Source organism: Merops nubicus, unplaced genomic scaffold (genome assembly GCF_000691845.1).
Source record: "Merops nubicus isolate BGI_N331 unplaced genomic scaffold, ASM69184v1 scaffold8553, whole genome shotgun sequence".
In the NCBI taxonomy this organism is placed as follows: Eukaryota; Metazoa; Chordata; class Aves; order Coraciiformes; family Meropidae; genus Merops; species Merops nubicus.
In genome coordinates, this window is record NW_008598232.1 from 9,912 (window position 1) to 21,680 (window position 11,769).

At 50.0% G+C, this 11,769-nt stretch overlaps 1 protein-coding gene across 1 annotated transcript in view; it reads right to left on the bottom strand.

Moving 5' to 3' along the window:
• ACLY (ATP citrate lyase) overlaps positions 1–10,680 on the bottom strand; it is a gene marked incomplete at its 5' end in the record, with an annotated part of 19,504 nt that extends 8,824 nt beyond the window's left edge. Inside the window, 13 exon segments of the mRNA XM_008936975.1 lie at positions 186–327; positions 2,041–2,070; positions 2,513–2,603; positions 2,996–3,150; positions 3,300–3,417; positions 3,590–3,651; positions 4,028–4,164; positions 4,612–4,730; positions 6,508–6,638; positions 7,140–7,219; positions 8,149–8,339; positions 9,018–9,080; positions 10,491–10,680. Of these exon segments, the coding sequence (XP_008935223.1) occupies positions 186–327; positions 2,041–2,070; positions 2,513–2,603; positions 2,996–3,150; positions 3,300–3,417; positions 3,590–3,651; positions 4,028–4,164; positions 4,612–4,730; positions 6,508–6,638; positions 7,140–7,219; positions 8,149–8,339; positions 9,018–9,080; positions 10,491–10,680 (1,509 nt within the window).
• Positions 10,681–11,769: the final 1,089 nt, after the last annotated feature.

Below are 11,769 nucleotides of genomic sequence, written 5' to 3' on the forward strand. Positions count from 1 at the left end.
GGAAAGAGGAAGCAGAGCCTGCAAAGCCAACCTGGTGGTGGAAGGGAGCACAGGAGAAGGTGTTAGAGCAGAGATGTAGACTAGGGCAGAGCTACACTAAAGAACAGCAGAGGCTGGAGGAGGAGGAAGCTAAGGGAGGAATCTGAGGGAAGCAGAGAAGTGCTGCCACCAGGGCAGGTACTTACGTGAAGGGATAGACCATGGCAGCCACTGAGGGCTCGTCCCGGGAGCAGATGTAGTCGAAGTCCAGCATGCCCTGCACAGCCCGTGTCTGCATGCCCCAGATGATGGCCTTGGTGTGCCGGCTGAACAGCGTGGTGGCCTTACCTGCCAGAGAGAGGGGAACCCAACGGCACAGGATGTTCACCAGGGCAAGACAACAGCTGCAGCTCTGCCAGATGTCTGCTCAGCCTCTCCCAGATGAGTGTATTCCCCTCCCAAACCCAACAGGTGAGCTGCAGGACGTGGTAACCACGCTGTCCAAATTGAGGAAGAAAGTGTAGATGGAGCAGCATCCCCAGAACCCTCCCCAGGAGTCTGGGCACAACAGCCAGGTTTTGGGTTTCACAGAATGGGCAAGAGCTTCATCACAGGGTGAAGCTGATGTAGAAGAGGAGAGAGAAAAAGTGATAACTGCCTCTCCCTCTTCTCCCATGGGCCATCCATGTTCCTCCCAGACAGTTTTATTCTGCAAAGCTGACGAGGAGGGAACATTGAATTATTTATTTATATGTGACCTACAGTCTGGGAGAACCACAGGAGGTTTTCCTCCTACAGTTGTCAGGACTGCACAGTAAGAGGATAAGAAATGAAAAGGAGAGCAGGAGTGGAGGGGATGAAGAAAGCAAAGGAGCTTGACACGCTCAGCTTTTGTTTTAAAGTGTGGAGTTTTTTGGTTGTTTGTTGTTTTTTTATGATCAGAATCCAACACAAATCTGATGGCTCCAAAAATTTATGTATGGCCCAAAACTTGGCTTTGGGGAACAGAGTCACAGGAAAAGCAAAGGTTCAGCTAGTGAGGATGGACTGTTTGGTTAAAGTATAGTTAAATCACTTGTCACAGCAAAACATTGGGTTCCTCCCTTTGTCTCCAGGCAGAGTTAATTTTAAAACTCTTAAGAACTCAGAGATGAACCAAATGCTGATGCCAACTCAGTCGACGACTAATTTCTTTTTGGCTTTCAATCAAAGGTAAAGAGGATTAGGAATTAGACAGGGTACTGTTCCACTGTTCTCCAACCTGACACATTCAGCTTAGATGCACTGCCATGTGATTCGTTAGGAAAATGCCTATCCTGAAGAATTCCATTTATTCCACTTGTCTTGCAGTTGCCTGCAGGGAGGCAACATCAGCATCCACAGACACCAGAAAATGTGGGCCCAGGAAGGTGATGCTCTTTGAGACCAGACAAGGAGGAATCTGAGAGTTCCCCTTCTTAGGAGAGAAGAGATGGTGTGAAGCTCTACTTGGCCCTTGATGCAGTTTATTCTCATCCAGCAGAGAGCTCAAGAGAGTGCTTAAAGTCTCCATAACTTCACTGAGCACAAGCTGTAACAGTTTGCTGAATTGATAAGGCAAGAGAACATTTAGTTCTTTCAGTGACTTTTCCGTGCCCTTCAAGGCTCAGAAGCAGACACCTGCACTGTTCTGTTTCCCTCTGAAACAAAATGCCAGTTGTTAGGCACGGTTAGTGATCCCTCCTTCCTGAAAGCAGAGGGAACAGAGCTTTGCACAATATGCCTGGGTCTGGTTTTCTCCATAACTATTGTAGGGGGAAGGGAATGAAAATTCAGGTTTGAGACCTGTCCCCCTCTCCCCCAGAAATACTGAGTTTTTGTGCAAAGGAGCATGTGATCTGAACTTGAAACACACAGGTGAAAGGTTGCTATGGTGACAGCTAAATCTGCTGGGCAGGAGGGAAGGGAAGGACCAGACAACACTGCAAACTTTTGGAGAGAAAACACAGCAACAAAACCAGGAACTAAAAAGGTCAGCTGCCAGCAAGGCCAGGCACATTCAGCTGCTCACACGTGTCCTACCTGCACCAGGTCTCGAGGCTGGGCCTGAATCTGTTGAAGAGAGAATCACTCATGCAGCGACAGGCCAGGGCTGGCTGCTGGCACCCCCAGAGCAGGGGCCTGGGGCAGGGGCAGCACGTCCCTCCTCCCCACAGCACTCGGGCCTTTGGGACTTGCTTTTGTTAAAAACCAAGCTGACTGGAGCACCCTCCACTGTATTTCCTCTCCAAGTAGCTGGACATCAAATTCTGCATTTTGCCATCTTGAAACTTTTTGCTTATCCCAGCACAAACACTGTTCAGGTTCAGGTGACAGTTCCTTGCACTGTGAGCTCCATGGCTCATGTTTTACATGTAGTTTTGAATAAAGTATTTTTTGACAGGTATCCCAACATTGCTTCCTTTATATCCAGAGAAAAGCATTAGCCAAGTCCACATTCTGCCTTCTGAAGCAGAAGAGCACTGCTAGCAAGCGTGCCCAACAGTGAACTTACCAAGAGGTGCTGCTGGCTTTGCCTTCTTGGCTGGAGCAATCTCATCTGGTCTGGACTCTGAGAAGGATGCTGTCCTGCTCGGTGCTGGAGTCTGGAAGGTTCAGAAGCCAGGTCAGTAAGGGCCAGTGCACCAGGTAAGGCCTGGAGCCTGCAGGACAGGATGGCCACTTTCACTGTGCTACTCAGAGAAAAGCAAAGTTAATTTGGAGGTGGGACCATTTCAGTCAAACAAGGAAAAACTCCTAAGTGACCAGGTTCCCAGTAGATGCCCAGGTCACACTGTTGCTTCTGAGGGGGTCACACCCCCTGCAGGAGCGAGGTGTGGGCTGGGAGGGCCCCTCCTGACCAGCCACGCAGGGTCACTTCTCTTCTCCTGGAGCTTTGTACAAATTCAAAGGTGGCCAAGACCCGTCTCGGAGCTGCTGAGCCAGGGGGAGGTGCCCTGGGGGCTCCCCAGGAGCGTTCCCCCACGGGGGCACTCACCGAGGGGCTGCCGCTGGCGTTGAGCAGGAAGTTGGCAGTGTGGGCAGCAGCTGGGGGCTGGTTGGGGATGGGCCGGTGGCCCAGGGCCATGCCCACGATGGCAGTCATGTGAGTCTCCGTGCCAAAGACGTGGATGGGGATCCCAGTGGTCTTCCCTGGGCACACAGACAAGAGCAGTCAGCCTTGGGGGGAAGGAGGGGAACTCCTGCCCGAGGGAAGCAGTTAACCTGGACAAGGCTCAGCAGAAAGCAGGTGGGAAAAACAAGATGCCAGAACAAAGCTTCAGGACGTGGCTGGTCCTTACCCACTTCTCCCATGACACGCAATCCCTCCTGGTAGTTGGGGCCCCCTCTTCGCACAAAGATCCTCACCTCGTGCTCCTTCAGGGGACCCTGGTAATCCTTGATGGCTTTCACAATGCCCTGAAAGGAACACACGGGACAGGTGAGCTGGGCAGCCCAACGTTCACCCTGCCCCATCACCTCAGAGCTCCTGGGAGAGATGCACTGCCAGCCTCAGCACAAGGCTGGGCTGGGGAGAACCATTTGGGGTTGATCACTGGACATTTGCTGATACCTCTGAGTAGTCACTTACTTTAAAAGTGGCTGCTACATTGGTGAAGTTTGCAATGCTGCCTCCAATGATCAGGATTTTACCTGAGGGAAGAAACACAAAAAATTGTTTCAAGAACACAGTGTAGTGTAAGATCATGAAGCAACTTAGGATATCAAGTGAAACATTGCTGCAGTTCAGACTAACCAAGAGTTTGCAGTAAGTTGTGTTTAGCAGAGCATGAAAGATAACAGCTTGGTACCAAGGAAGGATTTTTCTGGTAAGTATCTCTCAAGCCACATTTGCTCCTGTCCCTGAAGCAAGAGCTGACAGAAGTCTGTTACTGTTCCATTCAGAAGGCAGCATCACATTAAAAGCTCTGCCAGGGAGGTCTGAGCACAGGAACAGCCCAGATTTGTTCAGTTTTTCCCCCACACACACAGCTCCACAGCTGAGCATCTCTGAAATTGTAACCCTTACCTTCAGGGTGCTTCTCTCGTGTCATGAGGGAGAGAATAGTCTTAGCATAGTCATAGGTCTGTTGCTCACTTGGGGCTCCTGAGTATTCCCCATAGTTGGCCAGTTCATTCACACCCCCCAGGTCACAAATGGTGTCACTGTAAAAGTTATTTGAGAGATTAGTTATAATTTGAGTTACTATAAAGGTCTTAATGAAGAATTCTGAGTTCCTGGGAAAGTGGGGCTGGTAACAGATCATGCTGTCTGCTGGAAACAAAGCTGCTCTCCTCTTGCTGCCAGCCATGACCAGTCTTGTTATGCTCCCCAGACATGAGGGGAATTTAGTGACTACCACAGCAACAATATTACCATAAACAGTTTTCAGCCAGCTTGCTCCTTTCCAAGTCAAAAAAACCTCTCTCTAAATTATCTCTACATTCCACATCTTGGTGAGAAGCCCACACAGCACCCTCACTCTGCAGAGGTCCCAGGCAGTCACAGTGTGGGAAAGCTGCTTTACAAGAGTCTCCTCTCCAGATGCTGCATCAATTATTATCTTCCAGCCCTTTAAATCCAACCCTCTCTGGGAACCTTGTTCCTGTTACCTGTAAACCACAGAGGCACCACCACCAGCCACCATGGTCCAAATCCTGCCTTTGGGGTTGAGGATAGTAAGCTTCAAGCTGGCCCCACTCTTGGCATCCAGATCAGCAATGTAAGCCTCCTGCAGAGAGAGCAGCACAGTTCAGCCTTCCTCCTGCACCCTCCTTCTCCAGACCAGAGTGTCTGTGGTGCTGGGTGCCTGGACGTGCAGAGCTCCCACATCTCTGCTCAGCTGCAGCTGAGGGGAGCAGAACTCCAAACACCAGTTTTGTAAGGGATGGAGAGCAGCTTCATCTCTCAGGGGCCAGCACTGATTTGTGTTCTCCAGGGCAGGACACTGAAACTGGCCTGGGCAGAGACACCCTGTGCTGATCTCCCTCTAACAAAATCAAAGGGGATCAGCCAGAGCATACACTCAAATTTTGATTCTTGCTTGGAAAAGAAATCACACCCTTGAAAGAATCCCTTGTCTGTCTCTTGCTTGTCCCATGTGAAATCACAAGTGATTGCTATAAATAAATTTGCCATTACTTCACTTGTAGGGTGCAGATCCAGAATCAGATCTCTCCTATTTGCACAGAAAAACTTTGGAACTGGAGCTGAGTGCTGGCTGTGTTTCACTAGCTGCACCACCAGCCTCCTCCTCCACTGCTCAGCCAGCCCCAGGAAGCTCCCAGGTGTCATGGTTCTGCATATGACAGTCAGGATCAGAACTAAAAATCTTGTTCTGACCTTGTGTGCAGACTGGGACTAGAGAAAACTTTAAATCAACACACCCATGGCTACACACTCTCTGGCTGTGCTGCAGCCAAGAACGTAATCACCAAGAGAGCTGTAATTTGGCTGAAGATGGTGTTGCTGTATCACAGTGTGCTGGCTGGTTGAGAGGCACTTCATTGGGAGTTCATTAAAATTCCCCATGAAGACACTGCCATAATAACCTTCACAACGACTCGCAGAGGGATGATTCAGAGAGAGGAAAACTAATCCTTTTAAGAGCAAATTGAGTTAAGTGCTGGCATCCAGCAAGCGACACGGAGAGAAACAGCTAAATGGATTTCCTGGCTGTGGTACAAAAACCTTCCCCAACTGAAGAATAATTACAATTATTAAAATGAAAAAAGTCATGACAGGAATCCTTTTGGAGACAGCAGAAGAGTCACCTGAACCAAGTAACAGAACAATTAAGGCGAGAGCTTGACTTCCAGCAGTGTCTGAAGCTGCTGGGAGGCCAGGTATGAAGTGGAGCTTATGCAGCCACCAGAGCACCCAGGCAGTTCTGAGAGGGAACAGGCACTTCAGCTTTAAAAGGTGCCTGCAGGCCTCTTCTTGGTCACTGTTTTTCAAGAAAACAGGTGTATTAACATCTCAGCTTTCTACTCCAAAAGTTGAGAGCTGTCAGTACTTTCTCTGGATTCACACTCGTGTGCAGGTTGTGCACACTGCTGCTCAGCAGCTGGCCGTGCAGCACTGAGGGAGCAGCAGCTGCCAGGGGCCTGGCCATGGCCAGGGCTCCAACCAGAAACAACGATGCTGACAGGGGAGCAGTGCTGGCAAGAGCCACGTGAGGAAGGCTGTACAAGTACAAAGCTTTGGCACACTGCTGAATGAAGTTAAATACAAGTCTCCACTTCAAAAAGTCAATTCTGAACTAAAGAAAACAACTGACAACCCCAAGCAACTGCAGTCCAGAGTGCCATTATGGGAAGTCCCAGGACTAAGCAACCTGTTCACAGGTCTGCACAAGCTCTTATGGACAAGAGTGGGGGGTTAGGTCCTTGAAACCCAGCAACAAGAGCCCTAAGAGAGAAAGGGCCCAATACCACAGACATACAAGCCATGAGGAATTAGTGTTGTGGTCCACAATAAAGGAATTGGGGCCAGAGTGAGTTATTTACCTCTGGGTAAGCTTCCCTGCCAAAGGGAGGGGGGAACTCCACATCTCCCCACTTCACTTTGCAGATGTAGTCAGCAGTGGCATCAATCTTTGCGGCCAAGTCGAGGATGTAGACTCCATCCTTAGTCACCACTGCATTTAAAAACACACCAGAGTTACTGTGCCTTGTTCAGAGACCCACGTTACAGATTTACTCACAAAATTTGATACCATGCAGAGATCATTACAAAAGCCTACAGGTCACCTTTGTCCCCTCCCTCCACTCTGGTCAGTGTTATTCACCAAAGCCACGACTTCCCTTGAGAATTAACTCATGACCTTGGTCATGGACCAGGGCCTGGCTCAGGTGCTGCTTTGTTCTGACCCAACAAAATTTGTGTTCTTCAGTTCTGACTCGACATCCCTTTCAATGGAATTTTTCATTTCCACCAGGAAATGAGGTAACAGAACACCTCTAAGCAGTCCTCACTCTTGGTTCATTCAGCTAACAGACCCAGGACACGTCATGGCCACTTGTGTACCTTTTTGCACATGCCACCTTGTCCTGCTGCAAACTACACCAACCAGAGAAAGATAAAGAACACATTTCAGCATTCCAGAACAGAAAGTCCTGCTCCCTAAAGTATCAGTTACCTAATGGATTGATCTCAAGGTATGTGAAATATAGATCTTCATAAAGGTTGAACAGGCCACAGATGAAGCTAGCCAAGATGCTGTAAAAAAAACGAACACAAATTCATTAAAGCAGCCAAATAAAGCACAGTCTGCTCTGATTCATTTGTATTAGTGGCAATCTGCAAATCTCCTCTGTATCAATTTATTTCATTCTCATTCATCTTCTCTAGAAGAAGGCTCGGCGATGACTCAAGGAAAGGAAGACCTTGATGACTCATCTTAATTACACTCCACCAAACTCTGCTGAGAGCTCAGTTGCTCACAACTGTCATGTAGAGTTCAGTCTGTTTCATCTCCCCAAGAGACAGAAATGCATCAGAAAGGCATCACTGACAGACACATCTTGGTCAGAACTGAGCTCTGTTCGCTGGGAGAGGGAACAGACTGCAATAAACTATCAGTGAGAGGCTCCTTCATGCTTCCCAGGCTGAACAATTCCATCAGGGATTACGTTATGTTTGGAAAAATCATGACTCATATTCAGATAACTAGGTATAGGCTTCCAATTAAAGGAGATGCAGAAGCAGCTTTGAGATCTGCAGATAAGCTTGCAGTCAGCACAGGAACAGCAGAACACCTTAGACCAGGCCAGGCCAAGGGAGTGCACATTTCTGAATTAGCATTCAGAGTGACTTCACCATTTCTACTAGAAAAAAAAGGAAACTCTTTGCTGGCACAAAGGATCAAAATTCAGTGTCTCCAATGTCTCAGAGGTCAAGACTTCAGACGACTGAGAAGTGCTCCTGTCAAGTGAAGGCTCAAAGCAGTATCAACACTTACTGAGTTTTACAACTGGCTTGGATAAGGTGAAAGAATTTGGATTTAGGGTGCATGGCATATTCTTGAGAGCAGCAAGAAGGGCAGGAGAGCAAGCCTTAGGGTGAAACAGCACAGGGATGTTGTGTGAAATAAAGGACAGCAGCTGCTGGGTGGCTGGCCATGCCTGGCATTGGGCACCTGTACTTACTCCCTTTTATTTGCTGGTGCATGCTGCAGGAGATGCTTCTTTACATCCGATTCATTGAGCTTCTCATCCACTGCCACAAGCAACTTCTGAGCTTTGGCATCAACATCTCCCACATCCACACCCCCCTCGTGGTGGAAGAGCAGGAAGTCTCCCTCACGGGCAGCGTAGATGCACACGTAGAACTCTTCCTCCTGCCCAGACACACAAGTGTTAGCAAGTCACAGCCAGAGAAGACCTTGAAGAAGAGGCTCCTGTGTTGGTGCTGGGGAAGGGGCAGCTGAGCACACCGCTGAGCTTTCCAAGGAGAAAATCTTTCCAGATGCTGCCCAGGGCTGTCCTGGCTGCACTGGCCTGGGATGAACCTCAGGGGCCCAAGTGCTTCACCCCAGTGAAACATTTGACAACACTTTCCATTTCTGGAGAAAACCACTCCCATCTTACACAACCAAAGTGCAAACCAGGGTCCTCTCTCACGTGCACTGAAAGCCCCTCAGCTGCAGGGAATCCCACCTCCCCACAAACCACAGCAGAGCACGAGTATCCCACCAGCACTGCCTGAGGTCTCCCACACCAACAGTTTGTTATCCACGCTCAGGCAGCAGTGAGCCACCTTCACCAGCCACCTTGGTCCCTCTCGGGTGATCTGTAACCTCCTCCCAGCAGAGTAAAGCAGCCAATGTGATTATTAACAGCTCTTGGTGTGCACTAACACTGGCCCTGCACACAGCCCTGACCACAGGCATCGACACAGCAGCTTAACAGCATGCTCCCAAACTTCTGCTTTCTCCCCTGTATTGAGCCACCTAAGCTGCATGGAAGTCAAACAAGATTTAAAAGCACTTTTTAAATGCTTTATTTGCTATACTAACCTGTTTGTGAGGGACGAAGGGTTCAATCAGAAAATTCTTTAGGACTCCCTTGGCATTAGCAATCTGGAGGCAGAAAACAAGACAAACACCAATAAGCACTTGTCCAACATCCACATGTATGACAGCATTAGGAAGCTTCAGGATTTAATCAACACGACTCTAAAACAACTTCCTCCCAAACACCTCCCCACTCTGCTTCACGGGGAATCCTCCTCCTGCCTCTCCAGCCCAGCACCAAGCACTGGCCCTGCTGGACACCGTGGTGACACTCCAGGGTATCTGGGCCTCCTGGGTTTCAGGAGTCAGCCACCCTTCCCTGAAGGGCAGGCAGCTCTCAGAGCTGCTCCTCAGCTCCTGTGCCCCAGACAGCGCCTGCACAGCGTGGGACACGAGGGCTCCAGCTGCTGCTGGGAGCCTGCAAAAGGGAGAGGTGAGGGAGCTCCTCAGCTGGACAGGGAGTGGCAGGAGCAGAGGCCTCTGCCCAGTGCCCACCCTGGAAGTGGTGTCAGTGAGCATGGCAGAGTAAAAGAACCCTTTAGCCCCTTCCTACAGGGACAGACTGCTACAGCAAGGTCCCAGGAGCTGTCCTGCACAGGCACTTTCCTGCCATGCAAGGCTGAGTTTCTTGGCTCAAGGGACACTCCTGCACAGCCCACGGGAGATGCCCCTGCTCCTGAGGACACTGCTTCAGGACATCATTGGGTCCTGGAACTCACAAGTTCTCAGCACAGACCTTCAGAGGTGGCTGCTGTGCTGTGATAAAGAAGTGATTTCAACACCCATGGGCCTCCTGGTGGGCAGGGGCACGATGCCAGCACCACTTCACCACGGCCTGCAGGCAGCCCTGGCCCGGTGCTGGAGCCAGCAGCAGGTCAGCCACAGCCACAGCCAGGCTGAGGCACCAGCACAGCTCCACCAGCTCCTGAAGCACAGTGGCTGGGCTGGCAGGCGTGCCTGTCAGCAGCATCCCAGTGCCACTCCAGGAGAATAAATGCTACAAGCCAGCACTGGCTTCAGATAAGGCCTCCAAGTAACAGTGGGGCCCAAACACACGGCCTGGCTGCAGTAAGGGGACAATTTTATGACAGTTTTTATACTCCTCTTAAACCTGTCTTGGGTACCAGAGAAAAGCAGCTATCCCAACCAGAGAGCATCTGAGCTACCAGCTGCTGAGTCCCGGGGTGCAAGGACCTTCAAAATGGTCCCAGTTCCTGCGGAGCTCCCACCACACAGGCCCAGCCCAGGGGAGGGTAACGGGGAGCACCAAGCTGTGCTCCCTGTCGTGGTGTGGCATTTATCAGTGCTCACCTACCAGCAGGAAGCTCACATGAGAATTTCTCATTTGCTTTGGCACCAAGGATGGCAGCTTAAGCCACCATAGGCAAGAGAAATACCCACACAGCCGCTCCTGTTGTGCAGGCAGGCAGGAGAGTGAACCAGTCCCACACTTTTGTTGCCAAGGTGGCCACTCACCGTGGTTTCTTGGCCCAGACGCTGTTTGAGCCAAACCTTCACTTGATCCAAAGTGAGGTTAATTCCAACCAGTCCCAGCTTCCCACGTCTCTTTATCAGCTGATCTGGCTTCACCACCAAACGCTACGACACCGTGCAAGGGAGATTAAAAGAAAGGAGCATTACAAAGTGGTCTGGGTCGAGTGATTCTCTGCAGACAGTGAAACAAAAACTCAAATTCTGTACAGCAAATGTCCTTGCAGAATTTCTTTAGTCCCTTGTCAAGTCCATCTCCTGGTACAACACGCCTGCAGTCTATGTATGCTGGACTTTGAGAAGAGCTGCACTGGTGCTACTCAGGCACAAGCACACGCCAGAGACTGAGGTGACTGTTTTGGCCTTTTTTTAATTAACTTTGATAACTCTTTCAAAGCAGCTCTTGAGGTGGGGTAGGTCTTCCTGCTGGAGCTTTTCAAGTATACAGAACTCTTCCTTAAAGAACACAGAGCATCCTTGTTCCCTTCTGGCTTCCCTGAAGATCTTTTTAGAAGCACTGCTCATATCCTCCTGCAATTCACTCGTGCACCCGAGTGTAGAACAGTTATTTAGTGTAGGGCTTCTATCAGTCAGTACAGGACTGAAACATTCATCTTCTACCAACCAATGGCTCAATATAATTAACCACCAGAAAGCAATCAACTTGGACAACTGATAAATAGAGCTCTGGATATGTTTTCTCTACAGAAAGTGCATGGCTACAAAACACAGAGATATAAAAGACCTTGCACAGAAAAAGCAAAAAATTAACTTTTCCCTGACATTGTGCTTGGATGCAGGAAACCTGAGCAGCATCCTGACTGAGCATAAAAGCTGGCTGCAGAGAAAGCACTCCATGACTCCAGAACAGGAGGGTTTGAGAACAGGGACCAACACCTCACTGACTGCTGGGATCAGCCCCGCTCCTTCTGCAGGGTTATTAGCTGCAAACAAGAAGCTGCTATCTCTGCTCATGCATTTCACAGCTAAAGGAATTCTATAATCATGCCCCCTAGAAGGTGATAAACGGCCCTGAACAAGGCTTGTTTCTTCACCAGGCTGCAGATGAAGGTTGCAGCACAGCAGCAGTGGCCGGTGCTCCAGGGAAGGTCCCGAGCAGGACTCTGCCCACGGTGGCACCAGGGGCTGTGCTGGGCAGGGAGGTGAGGCCCAGCCCTGCCCCTCACCCTGCTGAGCAGCCACGGGTGGCCCAGCCCTGCCCCTCACCCCGCTGAGCCGCCACGGGTGGGCCAGCCCTGGCCCT